The sequence below is a fragment of the Plecotus auritus genome (genome assembly GCF_963455305.1).
Source record: "Plecotus auritus genome assembly, chromosome: 13".
Lineage (NCBI taxonomy): Eukaryota > Metazoa > Chordata > Mammalia > Chiroptera > Vespertilionidae > Plecotus > Plecotus auritus.
In genome coordinates, this window is record NC_137779.1 from 30,585,548 (window position 1) to 30,606,819 (window position 21,272).

Here is a 21,272-nt window from a genome sequence, read left to right on the forward strand (position 1 = left end):
CTGCAACCGAGGTACGTGTCCTTGACTGAGAATCGAACCCGCAACCCTTCGGTCCGCTGGCAGACGCTCCAACCCCTGAGCCACACCGGCCAGGGCTGTAGGGCACTTTGGTGCGTGAAAACTGTTGACGTGTGAAATGCGAGCACTGTGTGTGAGGCCTGGCCCATCCCCTTCCCGCTGTTCATTGTTCCCACACCCAGAGCCTCAGAATACAGCCCGCGGCCCCGGACCCGGAGGCCCTGCGGAAGGCGGGCCCACAGCGCCCCCTGGTGGCCGCGCCGGCACTGCCGGCCTCCGGAGGGCCCTGGGCAGGACTCGGCCTGAAAACAAGAGGGGGAGGGGGAGGGAAGGGAGAGGAGGAGGGGAGGGGAGCGGAGGAGGAGGGGAGGGGAGGGGAGGAAGAGGGGAAGGGAGGGGGAGAGGAGGGAGAGGGGAGGGGGAGGAAGAGGGGGAGAGGAGGGGGAGGGGAGGGGGAGGGGAGGGGAGGGTGAAGAGGAGGGGGGAGGTGAGGGGAGGGGGAGGGGGGAGGAGGAGGAGGGGAGGAGGGGGAAGGGGGAGGGGAGGGGGAGAAGGGGGGAGGGGAGGGAGAGAAAGGGGGCGGGGCAGCCACACCCAGGCGGCTCTGCGCTCTCCTCTTGCAAGTCCCCCCATAACTCCGCTGCTCCCCCATCATTTATTCAACAAAGACTTGCTCGCACACACCCCGGAGGAGTCGGGCCTGTGCCAGGCGCTGGGGCGCAGGGGTCCCCCGCAGAGACAGACGCCGGCCCTCCCTGGGGAGCTTAGGGCCCCAGCACCCAGGCAGCGCGAAACCAATCAGGATCCAAACGCCAAGGGCAGGTACTGGGCGCCTTGGAGGCCAAAGCGAGGGGCAGCCACCGCCCCGGAGGAGCGGGTAGGAAGCCAGGGGCCAGGAGAGGCGAGGGCCCCGCCTCAGTTTCCCCACCTGTGACACTCGCCTCCTTCTCCTGCTGGGGCGCCTGATGGGTGCTGCGCGGTCCCGAGGCCAAAGCGGGGAAGCAGGAGCGGTTTTCCCAACGGCAGCGTCTCTCGGGCGGATCCTTGCGCACCCACACCTGCCGGCCGGGAGGATCCGGTCCCTCCCCCACATGAACCCCGCCAGCGGGTTCCTATTGTGTTTAAGACCCAAACTACAGGGCTGACTCTCCAGCGCCCCCGCCCGGCCCCCTCCGCTCACTGCACTCCAGCCACCCCCACCACCCACTTCCGGCCTGCGGGTGGCTACCTCAGGGCCTTTGCACAGGCGGGTCCGTTCCTAAAGGGCTCTTTCCCGGATTCCTTCCCATCCTTCAGGCCGCAGCGTGAACGGCACTGTTCAGAGGACACTTCGAGAAACACTCAACACCTGAGGGGCACCCCCCCCAACACCTCCTTTCAGCACGTCACCTCGCTTTTATTTCTTCCTTACCACCCCCTGCTCTCTGCAGGCATCTCACTTACTCACGTACCTGTTCACTGCCCATCCCCCCCCAGGCGGTCAGGGACGGCCCCCGCTTTGTCCGCCACAGTATTTCCAAGGCGGGTAACACTGGGGCGCTCTCAGATCCAAATAGACCCCCTTCGACTGTTTCTGGGGACCCCCCCGGCTTCCACGTGCTCTCCCGTCCAAAACCTGGATCCTGCTGCTCTTCCTTGAAAAACTGCCCTCCTGGGACAGCCCTGGGCCAAGAATCTTTGTCTCCGCGTCTGCAATGGGGGGACCCAACCCCCAACAAGTCCCAGTATATACAAAAAGTGTCTGACCCAGGGTGCGTGCCCAGAACACATTTGTTGAATGGATGAATGAATGAATGAACGAATGATACATCTACAGGGCCCTCTCAGAGCTCCCCTCCTCCATGCCCAGCAAGTGCTCTGCACACAGTAGGCACCTCATCAGTGCTTGCTGGGGGCCCAGCACCTGAGACCTTCTGTAATAGTCCCCGGCCCCACAGGGCGGGCTCACACATCCACTTCCATGGCACCCTCCTTGGGGAGCTCAGAGCATCACGCGTGTGCACGCCCGTGATTGCATTCCATGCTGAGCCACAGCCAGTTCACATACGTGGCCCTGGCTTCGATTTCACGGGAGTTATTCTTGCCCACGCGATCCTTGGGGAGAGAGGGTCGAGACGCCTTGGAAAATCTGAAGACTATTCAGAAAACGCTTCCCAGGGAGGGAAAATGCCCAGACACATGGATAAAATGCAGTTTCTTAAGGTCACGGGTTCCTGGAGCCAGGCTGGGACCTCAGGCCACACCCACCCCCAGCGGAAGGAGGTCACCGGCAGCGCCTCTGAGAGCGCGGGTCTCTGAACAACCTGCGGGGGCAGCTCGCCCCCACGTGGCCGAGCCAGGAATTGCCCAGAAATGAACCTAATTTTGTAGGACCCTGAAGGGACCTTGGGACCAGGCCCTGTGCCCTGCTTTGCCCTGGTTTATGGGGCGCAAACCCAGCAGTCGGGAGCCCACCCTGTGATGTAAGAATCGCACAAGCATCTCTGAGCGTCTCTGAGCCACGCTGACGACCATTCCCAGGAGGCAACCTCAAGGAGCTGCGCAAGTGTGCTGGAGAGGGGCAGGGTTACAGCCTTCAAAAAAAAAAAAAAAAAAAATCTCTTGCCCTGGCGGGTTTGGCTCAGTGGATGGAGCGTCAGCCTGAAGACTAGGGGGGTCCCAGGTTCGATTCCGGCCAAGGGCACATGCCCGGGTTGTGGGCTCGATTCCCAGTGGGGGTGTGCAGGAGGCAGCCGATCAGTGATTCTCTCTCATCACTGATGTTTCTGTCTCTCTGTCCCTCTCCCTTCCTCTCGGAAATCAATAAAGAAATATACTTAAAAAAATAATTTGCCCTGACCGGTGTGGCTCAGTGGATAGAGCATCGGCCTGCGGACTGAGAGGTCCCGGGTTTGATTCTGGTCAAGGGCATGTACCTTGGTTGCAGGCACATACCCGGTGGGGGGTGTGCAGGAGGCAGCTGATAGATGTTTCTCTCTCATCGATGTTTCTAACTCTCTATCCCTCTCCCTTCCTCTCTGTAAAAAATCAATAAAATATATTTAAAAACAAAACAAAACAAAACAAACAAACAAAAAACAAAAGACAGCAGAGACTTGCCCAACCTGCGTGGCTCAGGGGTTGAGCGTGGACCTAGGAACCAGGAGGTCACGGTCGGATTCCCATTCAGGGCACAGGCCCGCATTGCAGCTCAATCCCCACTAGGGGGCGTGCAGGAGGCAGCTGATCCAGGATTCTCTCTCCTCATGGATGTTTCTCTCTCTCCCCCTCGCTTCCTCTCTGAAATCAGTAAAAATACATTTAAAAATAAATAAATGTACACCTAGCCGAAACCGGTGTGGCTCAGTGGATAGAACGTCGGCCTGGGGACTGAAGGATCCCGGGTTCGATTCCGGTCAAGGGCATGTACCTTGGTTGCGGGCACATCCCCAGTGGGAGGTGTGCAGGAGGCAGCTGATCGATGTTTCTCTCTCATCGATGTTTCTAGCTCTCTGTTCCTCTCCCTTCCTCTCTGTAAAAAATCAATAAAATATATTTTTAAAAATAAAATAAATAAACGTACACCTAAAATGGGAAACACACACCATGTGGAAATTTTAAAACCACGGGGAGGCAGGTAGGCGGCCCAGCCCGAGACGCGGCAGCTTCCGGAAGAGAGCTATTGACGGAGAGCCCAGGGGTCCTGGAAAGCTGCCCCCCCCCCCCACCCCCACAGCACACAGGCCTCTCGGACGCATGCTCACTTTTTAAACGGTTTATTACTTCAACAGTGGATTCTTTTAAAAAGATGATAAAACTCATTTTTCTTCCAGTAGAAAAGAGACAGAGGCGCGTTCCCCGGAGCGGGAAGCCGAGTGGACAGGCCTCCCGCCAGGCCGGACCCCCGGGCTGCAGGGCCCTGACCTCCCGCCTCTGGCCCGGCACCAAAAGATGGGGCCCTCATGGGGGGGCAGCTGCGGCAGGGCCTCCGCCACCCCAGTGGCCGGCTCAGGAATGCAGCTCCATGTCATTTCACTGGAGGGAAGGGGCCCCCCACACCCAGCCCCAGGAGACCAGAGTCCTGTGGGGGCTGAGGGGACGGGGTGGTGGGGGGGGGCTGGCTCTGAGGCCTGTGTGAGGGGCTGTGCCCACGGCCCCCATCTGCCCGGCTTTGGCAGGAGAACTCTGCGCCCCGGGCTGAGCTTCGGGAGGGCCGCCCCGGGCGTGTGAGCTCTGTCTTGCTGGGTGAGCCGCCACGCGGGGCCGTGGTGTCTGCAGGCCCATAGGCGGGGCGCTGGGGCCCAGTGGCCCAGTGGCTGACGGACTCCGCCCACACGCCCATGAGTGCCTTGGAGAGAAGGTTCCAGAACAGTCCCCGCTGGTGGAGCCGCTCCCGGAGTCCCCTCGGTAGCATCCCCATCCCTGAGTGTGTCTGACACACCTGTGCACACCGACAGGTGGGGGGGGTGTGTGTGCAGTGTTTGGTCACACGTGTGCAGCTCAGACGCTGGGGCTGGCAGGCTGTCCGCTGAGAGGGTCCTGAAGAAGTGGGGTGCAGGGGCTGGGGAGCCAGGCTGGCTGAGCGGCAGGGCTGGGCTGGCTCTCGGGATCTTGGGGACCCTGTGGAGAAAGGGGGAGCTGGGTCACCAGGCCGTCACCAGGCCCCGCCCACATCTCACCCAGCCCACTCCCCAGTGCCGCCCCCACATCCCCCTGCCGACCGAAAGGCCCTGTCCCTCCCCATCAGCAGCACCCGTCTATCAAGTTCAAGATGAGGAAGGCCGAGGGACCTATGGGCTCCCCATCTCACCAGACACCGTCTGGCCCTGCCCTCCCCTTATTTTATTTTTTTTAATTTATTTTATTTTTAAAATACATTTTATTGATATTTTACAGAGAGGAAGGGAGAGGGAGAGAGAGTTAGAAACATTAATGAGAGAGAAACATCGATCAGCTGCCTCCCGCACACCTCCCACTGGGGATGTGCCCACAACCAAGGTACATGCCCTTGACCGGAATCGAACCCGGGACCCTTCAGTCCGCAGGCCGACGCTCCATCCACTGAGCCACACCGGTTTCGGCGTGCCCTCCCCTCTGGAAACTGAGGCCCAGAGGGACCTGCCTGATGCCGGGAGAAGGGCAAAGCGAGGAGCCCAGGACGCATGTGCAATGCTGTTATCGCGGCCAAACTGCAAACACCCCGAATGCCCGTCGCCAGGAGGAAGGCGTTGGGAGGTCTCGTGGGGGGCGGGGGCAGGGGGGAGGGAAGCCAGCGGCAGGCGACACACACACTCCGTCACCCAGACAAGGCGAAACCCGGCAACGTGTGCACCAGGAGCTTGGGCAATGTTAGGAATGCCAGTGCTGCCCCGGCGCGGCTCCGGGCTGAGCGTCAACCTGTGAACTGGGAGGTCACGGTTCGATCCCCGCTCAGGGCACAGGCCCGGGTTGCGGGCTCGATCCCCAGTCCGGGGCGTGCAGGGGGCAGCCGGTCCATGATTCTCTCTCATCATGGATGTTTCTCTCTCTCTCTCCCTCTCCCTTCCTCTCGGAAATCCGTAAAAACATTAAAAACATATCCTTCGGGGCTAGTGGAGGCCGAATTTCCTGCCTTCTCCCAAGCAAGGCAGCCCCTTGGCCACCCCAACACCCAGGGGCAGGGCACGCTCCCCAGGGCCTGGCTGGGGTCACAGCTCTCCACCCCTTCCCCTCCCTCTTCCTCCTCCTCCGCTTCCTCCTCCTCCTCCTTCTCCTCCTCCTCCTCCTCCTCCTCCTCCTCGCAGGGCCCGCAGCACCTGCCAACACAAACACACCAGCTCCCAGCACTTCCAGTTTTCTACTTTATTTCCTCCTCCGGCCTGGCAGTCAGCAAGCCGAGGCAGCCAGGGCCCTCCCTGCAGGCTGTGCCTCACCGGCTCCTGAACCCTGGGCAGGGGCAGGCCCAGCGGCTGGAGGGACCGCACCTTATCCCGAGACAGAGGGACACCCCTGGCCGGGTGGCTGGGGAGAGTCCTCCCGGTACCCCACGGCGGCGGGCTGGATCCCCAGTCCGGGCACGTGCCAGCCTCCACCCGTGGATGCACCCGTACGTGGAACAAGCTGATGGCTCTCTCGGATCAATAAATAAATTTCAGAAACAAAACCGGGGACTCGGCCCAGGAGGAGGGCTCCCCCCACGGCCCGGCTGCTCCTCCCGCAGACGGTGCCCCCCTCCATTCCGTTTCCGGGGGAACTGCGAGCGGGTTTTCCGACGAGCACGCCCCGGTCACTGCACGGGACACACTTGTCCCGGACGTTATTCCCTCTGCCCCCGGAATTGGAGCCGAACGGCAGCCTTTTTTGTTGCTGTTTCTTCGTTGTTGGGTGTATTTGACTTGTTTTCCCTCAATCCAGGCAGCGCCCCCCTCAGGCCGCAGGCTGGCTCTTCAGTTGGCGCTCAAGGGGGGCCCAGTGCTGTTCTCCTGGCCAATCCCCGCCCCTGCCCCCCCGCCCCCTGGTTCACGTGGACCCTTTGCTTCAGGGGTCCCCGCAGGGGTCCGCGGAAATACGGACTCGGGGCCCTGGGTCCACGAACCGGTAAGGGAGGAGTTGCCGTGGCAGCAAACGTCCCCGGAAGAGGCTCTTGCACCAGAGGTGGTTTCCTTTCTTTACCCTCAGCCCGAGGATATTTTCCCATTGATTTAAAAAAAAAAAATTTTATTGACTTTTTACAGAGAGGAAGGGAGAGGGAGAGAGAGCTAGAAACATCGATGAGAGAGAAACATTGATCAGCTGCCTCCTGCACACCTCCCACTGGGGATGTGCCCGCAACCAAGGTACGTGCCCTTGACCGGAATCGAACCCGGGACCCTTCAGTCCGCAGGCCGATGCTGTATCCACTGAGCCAAACCGGTCAGGGCTCCCATTGTTTTTTAAAAAAATATTTTCCTACTGATTTAAGAGAGGAGAAGAGAGAGAGAGAGAGAGAGAGAGAGAGAGAGAGAGAGAGAGAGAAACATCAGTGACGAGAGAGAATCCTGGACCGGCTGCCTCCTGCACGCCCCTGACCGGGGATCAAACCGTGACCTCCTGGTTCATAGGTCGACGCTCACCCACTGAGCGGTACCATTTTTTTTTTTTTTTTTTAAGGGAGTGGAAAGGAAGGGAGAGGGGACGTGAGAAACATCGATGTGAGAGAGACACATCCATTGGCTGCCTCCTGCAACCGGGGCCGGCTATCAAACCTGCAACCCAGGTACATGGCCTTGACCCAGGATCGAACCTGCCACCCTAAGGTGCGTGGACCGATGCTCTAACCCAGGGGTCCTCAAACCTTTTAAACAGGGGGCCAGTTCACTGACCCCCAGACCATGGGAGGGCCGGACTATAGTTTAAAAAAAAAACTATGAACAAATTCCTATGCGCACTGCGGGCCCGGGACGCGTTGGCTGCTAAGCGGGACGGGCAGCGGCACCCGGCGGGCCGGATCCACGTCCTCGGCGGGCCGCCTGTGGCCCGCGGGCCGTAGTTTGAGGACCCCCTGCTCTAACCATGGAGCACACAGGCCAGGGCGAGGCTGACGCGCCCGAGCTTGGAGAGACCGCCGTCCCACACCTGGATCCGGCCTTCGCCAACACAGCCTTGTAGATAAGACACCAGCCCACAGCACACGAGGCGCCCCGGGTGAGGATGGGGGGGCAGGGGGACGGGGGGCGGGGGGGTGCTGCCATTCGCTGGAAACCCCAGAAGGGCAGGCTGTGTGCCCAGAGCAGAACAGACAAACGGGGTCTCTCAGTGCCTCGACCCTCCAGGGGAGCTCAGGCCGAAGAAGCGCGACCAAGCCCGCCCGTGTGTGGGGTTCTGCTCGCTACGGGTGGGGCGGGGCGGGGCGGGGCGGGCAGGGTTCCCGGTACCCACCTACAGCCTGGCCTCCTGCAGCACTGTACCCTTGGGGGCCGTGGTCATCAGGGACTCGGAATAGGCCTGCATGGCCTCCTTGTCCCTCGAGCCCTTCTTATCGCGGCTCCAAAACAAGTAGCACCTCTCCTGGAAGAGACCAGCGCGGTTACAGGCGGCGGGAGGCCGCGGGGGAGCGGGGTTACGCGGCTGCTTCCCGGAGGTTCCAGAGGCCCGCGAGAGGGTGCGGGGTTCTAGAGTCCGACACCAGAGCGAGGGGGGGCTGGCCGAGATGTGGGGAGTCCCCGGGTCAGGCAGGCCACGTTGAAAAGCGTGTGTCCACTTGAGAATTTAGGAATCGAGGTGGGAGGAATCGGATGGGAATCAGCGGGTCGAGCAGGGGGCATTTTAAATCAACCAGAAACAGGGATTTTTCTGCTAAAAGACTTCTGATGTGTCCGGTTGGCGTGGCTCAGTTGGTTGAGCATGGACCCATGCACCGGGAGGCCGCCGGTTCGATTCCCAGTCAGGGCACGTGCCCGACTTCCCGGCTTACGCACCAGTAAGCGGTGTGCAGGTCGATGTTTCTTTCTTTCTTTCTTTCTTTTTTTTTTTTTAAATATATATTTTATTGGCCAAAACCGGTTTGGCTCAGTGGATAGAGCGTCGGCCTGCGGACTGAAGGGTCCCAGGTTCGATTCCGGTCAAGGGCATGTACCTGGGTTGCGGGCACATCCCCAGTAGGGGGTGTGCAGGAGGCAGCTGATGGATGTTTCTCTCTCATCGATGTTTCTAACTCTCTATCCCTCTCCCTTCCTCTCTGTAAAAAAATCAATAAAATATATTAAAAAAAAATATATATATATATATATATATTTTATTGATTTATCACAGAGAGGAAGGGAGAGGGACAGAGAGCCAGAAACATCGATGAGAGAGAAACATCGATCAGCTGCCTCCTGCACACCCCCCACTGGGGATGTGCCCGCAACCAAGGTACATGCCCTTAACCGGAATCGAACCTGGGACCCTTCAGTCCGCAGGCCGACGCTCTATCCACTGAGCCACACCGGTCAGGGCAGGTCAATGTTTCTATCTCTCTATCCCTCTCCCTTCCCCTCTCTTGAAAATCAATAAAAACACATTTTTTTTTTAAAAAAAGTGAATCCTACATTTTAAAAAAATAGACTTTTGATTCTTTGTAAAGAGTGAACGGAGCAGAAACGCTTCTCTGAAGTTAAAATATGTCGAGTTCACCAGCAGGTGACCCCTTCGCTGTTGTTTTCTTGTTGCTGTTTTTTTAAAATACGTTTTCATTCGTTTTTTAGAGAGAGAAGAAGGGAGCGGGAGCGAGAGATATAGGAACATGGATGATGAGAGAGGAGCTTCCATCGCCTCCTGCACGCCCCCTACAGGGGACCCAGTCCGCAACCGGGCACGTGTGCCCTGACCGGGAATCGAACCGTGACCTCCTGGTGCATGGGACAGCGCCCAACCACTGAGCCACACTGGCCGGGCACGATCCTTCTCTTTCTATTAATCGGCACAAACAGCAGCATTGAAGGCTAAGCCGAGACCTACGTCGTGGGATAAACGTCCACCACGCGGCGGCCAACGGGACCCGTGGGGAGGGAGCGTGGCTGATGTGACCATGGGAGTAAGTGCCAGGCTGAGCCCCGGGGAAGGGTTGTGACTGCCCAGCAAACAGGTGAGCGAGCAAGCTGCCCCGAGAGAGAGGAGAGAGCGAGAGCGAGGGGGAGAGCGAGCTCTGAGGCAGAGAGGAGGCAGTGCAGAGGGCCCGGGGCAGCTGGGGCTGAGCAGCACCCCCAAGGCCTGGCCTGGGCCCCCCGGACCACCCAGGTGGCTTTCTGATTCACGGATCCCCAAGGGCTTCTCCGGGCTTCCTGCCACGAAGCCGTGTCCCCTCCCGCCACACAGCGGCCACCCATCCCCACGGCCTCTGGAGCCCTGCACTCACAGGCCCACCCCTGTGCGGCCGCGCCTGGTCTCAGGCTCACGCGCCAGCCATGTCTGTGTCCCCCCACACCGCACGGAGCCTCAGACACGGTCCGCCGCTCGCTCACCGCAGGGGTGCCCATGCCATGAATGAATAAGGAATGAACGAATGGCATCGAGGCAAGAAGGGGGGGCCCTTCTTGTCACCCCGCTTCTTCCTGCCTCTGGAGGTCGGATGCCTCAGAGCCCGTCTCCGACTCGGCTTCCTTCCTTCCAAATACCACCCGTGCCCACCCTGGTGCCGGCCGCCACCTCGCTCACTGGTCCCCGGCGTCTGCCCTGCCCACCGAGGACCTACTGCCACACAGCCGCGGACCCAGGCCCTGCTCCCCTTAAAAGCCTCCAATAGCCTGGCCGGGGTGGCTCCGGGGTTGAGCGTCAACCTAGGAACCAGGAGGTCAGGGTTCGATTCCCGGTCAGGGCACAGGCCCGGGTTGCAGGCTCGATCCCCAGTGGGGGGCGTGCAGGAGGCAGCCGATCCAGGATTCTCATCGTGGATGTCTCTCTCTCTCTCTCTCTCTCTCCCTCTCCCTTCGTCTCTGAAATCAATTAAAAAGTAAAAATACACTAAAATCGGGCACGTGGCCCGGTCCTGTCCCTCCTGGGCGTCCCTGCTCTAGCCCCTCCCATCGGCCATCACCTTTCTCACCTGTGACTCGATCTCGCTTATTGGCCTGGCCTTTCCCTGTCTCCCGGCGGGAATGCCAGCCCGGCCGGCCCCGGGAGCAGGGACTGTGTCTGCCTGTTCACCGCCCCGCACCCTGCCCCTGACAGCCCGGCTCCCAGCAGGCGCCCGCATGATGAACAAGCCATTGGACCCCAGGCCTCCCGGGACAGGCAGAGAAGCGGCAGGCAGGACAGGAGAGGCAGGCGCCCAGCGACAGCGCCCCGTCCCCAGCACAGACCCCGGACGCCGCCCGAGGTGGGCTCCGGGGTCGTGGAGGCAGCAGGAAGGGGCGGCCGGCCGGGGGTCCCCGCAGAGCCAGCAGTAAGCAGGGGGTCGCCCGCCCGCCCGCCCGCGCGGCCACGCTCCGGCCACCACTTACTTGGCTCCGGATCTGGTAGACGACGGGGACGAGCAGCAGGAGGCCGCCCAGGGCCAGGAGCGCGAACTGGGCGTAGTGCAGCACCTTGGGGAGCAGCACCAGCTGCATGTAGAACGTCTGGAGGGGCTGGCCCTCCATGGCCCCTCGCTGCGGAGGGAGAACCACAAACACGTGGGCTGGGGCCACATCCCCGCCCCACCCCCCCAGACCCCTTCCCCATCTCAAGCCGCCAGGGGCCTCCATTGCTTCCGGGGCCACACGGGGAGACTACATTTCCCAGACTCCCTTGCAGTTGGCCGGGCCATGTGACCGCATTCTGGCCAATGGGATGAGGGCACCGTGATGCAATACTTCCACACCTGGCTGGTGAAAACCTCCCCCGGGTTCTCCCCATCAGGGTCCCCACCCACTGAACTCTGAGGGTCTCAGGGAGGGTGGGCCCACAGGACGGAGGAGCCTGCCGGCCCGAATGGCCGCGTGGAGCCGAGCTCTGCCTCCCACCGGCCCAAATCAGACTGGGCCGTGACCTTGACATCCTGAAGCTGCCTGCTCTGGCCCTGAGTTCACTCTAGGTTTTTTTTGTTTGTTTGTTTTTTTTGTTTGTTTTTTAAATGTATTTTATTGATCTCTTACAGAGAGGAAGGGAGAGGGATAGAGAGCTAGAAACATCGATGAGAGAGAAACATCCATCAGCTGCCTCCTGCACACCTCCACCTGGGGATGTGCCCGCAACCAAGGTACATGCCCTTGACCGGAATCGAACCCGGGACCCTTCAGTCCGCAGGCCGACGCTCTATCCACTGAGCCAATCTGGTGTCGGCTCCCTCTAGGTTTTTTAAAACAATATCTTTTTATTGATGTCAGAGAGGAAGGGCGAGGGAGAGCGAGAGAAACATCCATGAGGAGAGAGAATCATCGATTGGGTGCCTCCTGCACGCCCCCTACTGGGGATGGAGCCCACAACCCGGGCCTGTGCCCTGGCCGGGAATCGAACTGGTGACCTCCTGGTTCATGGGTTGATGCTCAACCACGGAGACACCCCAGCTGGGCATGAGGTCACCCTGGTTTAAAATGAACGAGGCCAGGCCCCGGTCCGTGTGGCTCAGTGGTTAGAGGGTTCGATTCCTGGTCAAGGGTGCGTCCCTGGGTTGCAGGTTTGACGCCGGCCCTGGTCGGGGCATGTGCAGAAGGCACCGTGTCTCTCTCACATCAATGTTTCTCTCTTTCTTTCCCACGCAGTGGAAAAACATCTTCTCGGGTGAGGATTAAAATGAACTGGGCCAGGCCCTGGCCAGGCCAGAGTGTCTCCTGATACGCCAAGGTTGCGGGTTCGATCCCTAGTCAGGGGCCACATAAAGAATCAACCAATGGCCCTAGCTGGTTTGGCTCAGTGGATAGAGTGTCGGCCTGTGGACTGAAGGGTCCAAGGTTCGATTCCGGTCAAGGGCATGTACCTTGGTTGCGGGCACATCCCCAGTTGGAGGTGTGCAGGAGGCAGCTGATCGATGCTTCTCTCTCATCGATGTTTCTAACTCTCTCTCCCTCTCCCTTCCTCTCTGTAAAAAAAATCAATAAAATATATTTAAAAAAAAAAAAAGTATCAGCCAATGAATGGAACCACTCAGGGTTGCTCTCTCGCTTTCCCTTCTCCCCAAACGAGCGAGGCCAGCGGGGGCCCTGGAAAGCCGGGGAGGAAAGAAGTTCCCCCACCGGGGAGCTGACGCCCTGAAACCAGCTTCCCGCGGGGAGAAGTCCTCCCGGTGCCTTGAGAAAGCGACTCGGCCCTGGGGCTCGGGTCGCACCGTTTTGGGGAAGCTCCTGTCTGTGACATGTGAGGTTTCTCTGGGTTGTTCTAGGTCCCACACTGGGCTGCCCTGGCCCCCACCCCGCTCCAGCCTCGAGTGCCCGCACGGCCTCCCCACTGTGGCACCAGACGCCCCTCGTGCGGGAGCCCAGGCGGCCTTACCTCCTCAAACCACACCAGCGGCAGGACCACGGGCGCGATTTTCCTGGTTTGCCTGGAAATAAGGGAGACAGAGCCCGTGAGACGTTTCCTCGCAGTATTTTCCGTCGGGGTCGGACGCGGTCGGACACGCGGTCGGACGCTGGGGGGCAGGAGGGCTCTGAGCAACGACTCCATGGTGCGGGCTGGAGGGGTGGCCATGTTCTATTTCCTGGCAGGGAGCCGGCTGACAACCAGAGAGATCTTTTTCAATTAAAAGCGCACAGCTCCCCCGGCGGGAGGGCTCAGTGGGTGAGCATCCGCCCATGAAGGAGGTCAGGGTTCGATTCCCGGTCAGGGCACAGGCCCGGGATGCAGGCTCGGTTCCCAGTAGGGGGCGTGCAGGAGGCAGCCGATCCATGATTCTCTCTCATCATTGATGTCTCTCTCTCTCTTTCTCTCCTTTCCTCTCTCTGAAGTCAATAAAAATATGTTTTAAAAAAGAAAAACAGCTGAAACCGGTGTGGCTCAGTGGATAGAGCGACGGCCTGTGGACTGAAGGGTCCCGGGTTCGATTCCGGTCAAGGGCATGTACCTTGGTTGCGGGCACATCCCCAGTGGGGGGTGTGCAGGAGGCAGCTGATCGATGTTTCTCTCTCATCGATGTTTCTAACTCTCTCTCCCTCTCCCTTCCTCTCTGTAAAAAATCAATAAAATAGCCAAAACCGGTTTGGCTCAGTGGATAGAGCGTCGGCCTGCGGACTGAAAGGTCCCAGGTTCGATTCCGGTCACGGGCATGTACCTTGGTTGCGGGCACATCCCCAGTAGGAGGTGTGCAGGAGGCAGCTGATCGATGTTTCTCTCTCATCGATGTTTCTAGCTCTCTATCCCTCTCCCTTCCTCTCTGTAAAAAATCAATAAAATATATTTAAAAAAAAGAAAAGAAAAACACCGAGTGGGAAAAGTGCTCCGAGTTGGTCATTATCGCCCTTGTTAGATATTCTGAGCTCCTGTGCTGGGAGGGTCGGCTGCACAGAGCGGGGACCAGACTCAGCACAAAAAGCCGCGTCCCGGGCCACAGCTCCCACCAATCTCTCGGGCCACCCGCGGCGGCGACTCTCATGCAGGGCGGTGAGCTCACACAGCGTCACCCACGGGGCAGAGACTCAGAAGACACCCCAGACAGACACACGCGTGTGTTTTTAGAAACGGACGGGAGTTCAGTGCAAAGAGCACTTGGTGGATCAGAGGACAGGCCTCCCGGCAAGCAGCCCAGAAGTCCCCGCGCCCGTCCCCCCTCCGCCCTCCAGGTGGCGCCAAGCCCCGCGGGGAGACCAGCTCCCCGGAGGTTGTCCCAGCGGCAGGGACATCAGGCCGCTGTGCGGGCCGCCCCCCCCCCCACCACTCCCGTTCACAGGGACACAGAAGCCCAGGAAGGTCAGGATAGCAGCCCCCCGCCGCCCCCACACATGGGCTCTGCTGGCGTGAACTCTGAGCAGCCTCCATCTGGGCCAACGCAAAGCCCCAGGGAGGCCCTGAAGGGTCTCGGGTTCCATTCCCGCTCCGGTGGGGTGTGGGGGGGGGAGTGGCGGGGGGCCTGCGGGATGTTTCTCACGTCGATGTTTCTCTCTCCTCTCTCTCCCCCTCCCTCCCTTCCATCCTCTCTAAAAATCAACGGGAAAAATATCCCGGGCTGGGCTCTCACACGGTTACGGGTTCGATCCCTGGTCAGGGGTCTCCGTGGTTGAGCGTCGACCTAGGAACCAGGGGGTCACGGTTCAATCCCGTCAGGGCACAGGCCCGGGTTGCGGGATCCCCGGTGTGGGGCGTGCAGGAGGCAGCCGGCCAACGCTGTGCTCTCATCACTGACGTTCCTCTCTCTCTCTCTCTCTCTCTCTCTCTCTCCCTTCCTCTCCGAAATCCACAAACACACGTCCTAGGAGGAGGATTAACAATGAAAGCCCATGAGCATAAAGATGAACATGAGCCGAAACCGGTTTGGCTCAGTGGATAGAGCGTCGGCCTGTGGACTGAAAGGTCCCGGGTTCGATTCCGGTCAAGGGCATGTACCTTGGTTGCGGGCACATCCCCAGTGGGAGGTGTGCAGGAGGCAGCTGATCGATGTTTCTCTCTCATCGATGTTTCTAACTCTCTATCCCTCTCCCTTCCTCTCTGTAAAAAATCAATAAAATATATTTTAAAAAAAAAAAGATGAACATGCGTGGGGGGGGGGGGGCTGTAAGAGATCAACTGAAGGACTTGTACGCATGCATATAAGCATAACCAATGGATATAAGACACTGCGGGGGGGCAGGTAAAGGCATGTACTAGGGGGAAGGGGAGGCTGGGGGGAGGTCAATGGGGGAAAAAAAAGAGACATATGTACTACTATTTGTAATACTTCAAACAATTAAAAAAAATAAATTAAAAAAAATTAAAAAAAAAAAAAAAGATGAACGTGCGTGTTCCCTCCCCGCGCTCAGAGCGGTTCTCCAGGCTGAGAGGCGGTTCCCGGAGGGCCCCACCCCCCGCCCCCCGTTCCTGCCGCCCGGGCCCTTTCCAGGGGATCGTTTCTAGATGAAGCTATGCCAAGGAGTGCCGACACGGACATGGGGTGAACCGGCACGCACCGCCTCGGCTCGGTCAAACCGGAGCTGGCGAGGACGGGAAGCCGGAACCTCCTGCACGGCCGCTGGCAGGGCGGGCGCCGTGGGAAACAGCCCGCAGTTCCTCCAGCGGCGAAGCTCGGTGGCCGCCCGACTCAGCGGTTCTGCTGCCGGTGTCCGCCCGAGAGGCCTGAGACCATGGCCCACAGAGAGCCGTGTCCCCGAACGGCCACCGTGTCCCGGAACGGCCACCGTGTCCCCGAAGGGCCACCGTGTCCCCGAAGGGCCACCGTGTCCGCGAACGGCCACCGTGTCCGCGAACGGCCACCGTGTCCCCGAACGGCCACAGTGTCCCCGAACGGCCCTCGTGTCCCCGAACATCCACCGTGTCCCCGAACGGCCACCGTGTCCCCGAACGGCCACCGTGTCCCCGAACGGCCCTCGTGTCCCCGAACGGCTCCCGTGTCCCCGAACAGCCACCGTGTCCGCGAATAGGTGGCTGCCTGGGGCTGGGGGAAACGGGTGTGGGGTCTCTCTTTGGGGTGGATGGAAATGTCCTAAAACTGGGTGATGCCCGCACAACGCCGTGAACATACTGCAATCACTGAATTGTACTGCACCTTTTTCACAGGCTGGGGTTTGATAGCGTGGGAATTAAACCTTGATAAAGCTGTTGTTCAAAAAAATAAATGAAAAATAGCCCGGCCGGCGTGGCTCAGTGGTTGAGCGTCGACCTATGAACCAGGAGGTCAGGGTTCGATTCCCGGTCAGGCGGGTGCAGGCTCGATCCCCAATGTAGGGCGTGCAGGAGGCAGCCGATCCATGATTCTCTCTCATCATGGATGTTTCCCTCTCTCTCTGTCCCTCTCCCTTCCTCTCTGAAACCAATCGAAATCTATTTAAAAAAAAATAAAAACAGCCCTAACCGGTTTGGCTCAGTGGATAGAGCGTCGGCCTGCGGACTGAAGGGTCCCGGGTTCGATTCCGGTCAAGGGCATGTACCTTGGTTGTGGGCACCTACCCAGTAGGATGTGTGCGGGAGGCAGCTGATCGATGTTTCTCTCTCATCGATGTTTCTAACTCTCTATCCCTCTCCCTTGCTCTCTGTAAAAAATCAATAAAATATAAAAATAAAAAAATAAAAACAAAATCAGTGCTTAAAAAAGTTCCTCCTACGAAGGGAACCGCCACGTGAGAATGCTGTCTGATCGGTTTCCGTGGCCAACCCTGGGTTTTGCCCGGGTTTCGTTTCTGCCCCTCGCTGCGCGCCAGGCACGCGACTCAGTGGGGAAACTTCTGTCTCGGGGCGGGCGAATGCGGGAGAGAGTGGGGGTCCTGGGCCGGGGCTGTCGGGATGCGGGTGGGGCCTCCGGCAGAGCTAAGACTCCCTTTAGGGGAACGATCGATGGCCGGGACCGGACGCCACATCCCGGGGGGCCGGCCCCTCCCGCAGACCCATCCCTCTGACCCGGCCCCTCCCGAAGACCCCGTCCCTCTGACCCGGCCCCTCCCGCAGACCCCGTCCCTCTGACCCGGCCCCACCCGCAGACCCCGTCCCTCTGACCCGGCCCCACTCACCCGATGCCTTCGACGGCCTTGATGTACAGGCTGAGCTGCAGCTTCACCGAGCAGTTCATGGGGATCCCCGTGACCTGCGGCAACACGCACAGTGAGGGCCTGGCCCCGGCCCGAGCCCCCTCTCCCTGTCCCGTCCGGACGGGGCCTGTCCCAGCTCCCTGGCCCAGGCTCTGGGGCCCCCTCCACCCACTCTACAGCAGGGGTGGGAACGTCCGGCCCGCGGGCTGAAGAAGGCCCGAGAGATCATTTGGTTTGGCCCTGCCAAGGCATTAGAGGTGAGTTCATGAAATGTCTGACCGGCTGCTGTGGCTCAGGGGTTGAGCGTTGACCTAGGAACCAGGAGGTCAGGGTTCGATTCCCGGTCGGGGCACAGGCCCGGGTTGTGGGCTCCATCCCCAGTGGGGGGCGTGCAGGAGGCAGCCGATGGATGATTCTCTCTCCTCATGGATGTGTCTCTCTCTCTCTCTCTCTCTCCCTCTTCCTTCCTCTTGGAAATCAATAAAAATATATATTTAAAAAATGTTTGACCAGCATTGGCCGGGGTGTCTCTGGGGTGTCTCTGTGGTAGAGTGTTGGCTCGTGCACCCAACGGTTGTGGGTTCGATTCCCGGTCAAGGGAACATGCCTGAGCTGAAGGTCAATTCCCTGGCCCCTGTCAGGGTGCTTGCGGGAGGCGACCCATCCATGTGTCTCTCTCACATCGATGAATCTCTCTCTCTTTCCCCCCTTCGTCCCTTCCACGCTCTCTAACGATCAGTGGGAAGAATCCTCAGGTGAGGGTTAGCCACAACGAAAGGAAACGTTCGACCAGATACCGCGGGCTCAGGTTTAAAGCTGATCATGGTGGCGGCCCTCGAGCGATGTCACAAATACCCACATGGCCCCCGGCTAACGCCTAACCGGCAGCCACGGCGCCCAAGGCAACAATGAAAGGCCTCTCTCGGCCTCTCCGGCTCCCGGCCTCTCCCGCTCCGGCCTCTCCGGCTCCGGCCTCTCCCGCTCCGGCCTCCACGCTGACCTGGAGGAGGAGAGGCCGGCCCCTGGCGGCTGCCCAGCAGCTGGGAGCCTTTCTCCGGCCTCCCGGACGAAACTGCCTGGTCCTCAGGGTGGGGATGGGGTTGGGGGTGGGGGCGGGAGGGAGACCCACCCACAGAAGTGAGAACCGGGGACCTCGCTCTCGCTGGAATTCCCCAGACGGCAATTAATCTGCAAGGCATTCCGGGCCCCGCCGGCACCTGGAGACCTTTCTGGTAGGTTGGCGGCCTCTGTAATTGGCAGCTGATAAGTCCTAATTAATTTACTGTCTTATGATCCTTTTACGGACACCCCTCCCTTCCTCAGAGATAACCAAGCTCCTGAACTATGGAGTCCGAGCAAAGGAGGGACCTCGGGCGGTTTGATATCCCAGGAGCTGTGGCAGCCAGAGAGCCAGGCTTCCCCGCCCCCGCCCCCTCCCCCTCCCCGACAGCCTGGTGCCAGGGGGAGGGGTGAGGCCGACTGGGCACCAACCAGAAATCCCCCCGAAGTCCCCCCCAGGCCGCCGGGCAGGGCTCACCGGGTGGATGTCCAGGAATAGGGAGTGCTCCTTCTCACTGGGGTTCAGGCCCAGCACGGCCTCGGCCAGCGAGGGGTCGGCGTTGTAGAAGTGAGGGTGGGAGAGAAACAGGGGCGCGTCTGGAAGGCAGAGGGCGGGGGGGGGGGGCGTCAGACAGGCAGAGGGCAGAGGGGGCGTCGGACAGAGGGCGCTGGCACGTCCCGAGGCTTCATGCCAGACAGGGGGATGGGGGACGAGGACACGCAGCCGCAGGGCGTGCCGTGACGATGACACGATGCAGACGACAATAACTAGACAGAGAGGATGCCTCCATTCGGTCTGGAAGCCAGCAGGGGGCCAGCTCTGTGCCAGGGGAAGGGGGACGCGGGGACCTTCTGAGGGAGGACGAGGAGGCGCCAGGCGAGGGCGGAGGGCGGAGGGCAGAGGGCGGAGGGCGGGCGAGGCATTCCAGGAGGAAGGGGTGGCAGGGATCGATGCAGGAGGTGGGAGGGGCACGGGGAGCAGACGGTGTGGACGGAGCTGTGGGAGTTGAAGCTACAAACATGAATCGTGAATCGAAGCCAGATTTGACCTTGACGGGGTGGGGGGGGGCGGGGGGAGCGTCGCCAAGCCAAGCAGCCAGGATCACAGGGGCTCCGTGCGCACACCCACGGCCAGGTCTCCCGACGCCCACGGGAGGGAGGGAGACACACCTTTGCTCTCGCCCGGCAGCCGGTCTGGTCCGCGGGAGGGATGCCAGCCAGTGAGAGCGGGGCCTGAGCCGGGCTCCGGAGTGGGAAATGCCCCCCCAGAAACGTGAGGTCAGACGCCTCCGCCAGCCGACCCAGCCAGGATCCCCGGCACATCGCCCGCGGCCAGGACAGCGCGGTGCCCGCCGCGCAGGGAGAGCAGCGGGAAAGGTGGAGCCGGCCTCTCAGAACCTCCCGAGGAGGCCCTGGCTGGGGGTGCTAAGTGGTTAGAGCGCCGGCCAGTTCACCCGTGGGTGCTGGGTGGCAGGTTCGATGCCCGGCCCCGGTTGGAGAGCGTGCGGGAGGCGATCCATCGACGCGTCTCTCACATCGATGTGTCTCTCTCTCTCTGCCTCTCCCCCTGCCTTCCACTCTCTCTAAAAACCAATGGGGCCCTGGCTGGTTTGGCTCAGTGGATAGAGCGTCGGCCTGCGGACTCAAGGGTCCCAGGTTCGATTCCGGTCAAGGGCACGTACCTTGGTTGCGGGTACATCCCCAGTAGGAGGTGTGCAGGAGGCAGCTGATCGATGTTTCTCTCTCATCGATGTTTCTAACTCTCTATCCCTCTCCCTTCCTCTCTGTAAAAAATCAATAAAATATATTTAAAAAAATAAAAAATAAATAAAAATCAATGGGAAACGTTTCCCTGGGCGAAGAGTCACAAAAGAGAGAGACAGACGCGCGTTGGAAAGCTGCTCGAGGCCCGGAGCACCAGCAGACACGTCCTCCTGGAGATGGTCAGACAGACAGACAGACAGGGCACGGGAAACACAAACCCTCCTTCCCCGTGTGATCCCTGGCCTCCCAAGCCACCTTCCGGCACCTGTGACGTCACCCGAGGGACGATGTCCCGTAACCTAGGCAACCCCATCCCCCATCTTCCCATCTGCACCGCGGACGGAGCCCGTCAGAGCCAACGCCAGGACCCCACTTTCACAGCGGGCGGGGCCGGGGGGAGGAACGCGGGGGCTCTCGGGGCGGGAGGCGGTCCCCCAGCCCGGCCCCCACCTTGAAGGTGGCGCGTCTCCACCAGACCCCGTGGCCATGGGTCCGGGGCCCCGGGGAGCACAGCGGGTGGGGCCAGGCTGCCATCACCTGCCCCGGCTCCTGCCCCGGCTCCTGCCCCGGCTCCTGCCCCGGCCGCGGACAGTCACCCCGCCTGGCGTTGGGCCAGCACCCAGACATGTGCTTCTTTCCATTTTATTTCCAAACAGCCCGCGAGGACCCGCCCAGGTTGCAAGTGCTAATTAATTTATGGCTTTATGGCGCCTCTGACCACATCGAATTGCCCGTATCACCGGGGATTGCGGTTCCGGGCTGTTTGGATGGAGCCTGGGGCCCTCCCACAGCACGGGCTGCAGGGGAGAGAGCTCGGGGGGTCCAAGAGCTTGTCTCCCGGGAAGGGAGATTGTGGGGCTATCTTATCTCCAGATAAAACGCCGCAGGAAGGCAGGAACGCACGCACCCAGACACGCACCGGCATGTCCCCGCGGCCCCAGAGATCACGCTTTCAAAGCCCCAAGGCCCAGAAGCCCGTGAGCAGTAACCGAGGCGAGGAGCGTGAGGTGCGGTCCCGGGTGGAGCAGTCTGCAGCCGGGAAGGGGGTGCTGCGCCCCACGACCACAGGGATGGGGCTTGCGGATGAGACAAGGGGCAGAGGGTCCAGAAAAGAGGGAACATGGAGAGAGCGCGCCCCGATTCCGTTCGCACGGAGCCCGAAGGCAGGGCCGCCTGCCCGCTGGCTGCCCCGCTGGCGGAGGGAGGGAGGGAGCGGAGGGGGTGGTGGCCGAGGCCAGAGGGCTCTGTGCCTACACGACCACCCGCCCACCCCACAACGGCAGGGCCCCCGGCGATATGTTCCAGAACCATCGGCCAGCCTCTTCTCCTCCCGGGACAAGGTGCAGGGCGCCTGCCGGAGCTCATTCCCAA

General features: G+C 60.6%; 1 protein-coding gene across 2 annotated transcripts in view; it reads right to left on the reverse strand.

The window, feature by feature from the left end:
- Positions 1 to 3,756: 3,756 nt before the first annotated feature.
- The window catches only part of SCARB1 (scavenger receptor class B member 1), a 43,730-nt gene continuing 26,214 nt past the window's right edge, over positions 3,757 to 21,272 (reverse strand). Inside the window, exons 8-13 of one of the 2 annotated variants that reach the window (XM_080649978.1) lie at positions 18,616 to 18,734; positions 17,061 to 17,134; positions 12,901 to 12,952; positions 10,935 to 11,081; positions 7,894 to 8,022; positions 3,759 to 4,617 (exon numbers count right to left, since the gene is read on the reverse strand). In XM_080649978.1, coding sequence (XP_080506104.1) covers positions 7,894 to 8,022; positions 10,935 to 11,081; positions 12,901 to 12,952; positions 17,061 to 17,134; positions 18,616 to 18,734 — 521 coding nt within the window. In that variant the 3' untranslated portion in view covers positions 3,759 to 4,617. Of the gene's footprint in view, positions 4,618 to 7,893; positions 8,023 to 10,934; positions 11,082 to 12,900; positions 12,953 to 17,060; positions 17,135 to 18,615; positions 18,735 to 21,272 lie in introns of both variants that reach the window. The other variant, XM_080649979.1, reaches the window with a different exon arrangement.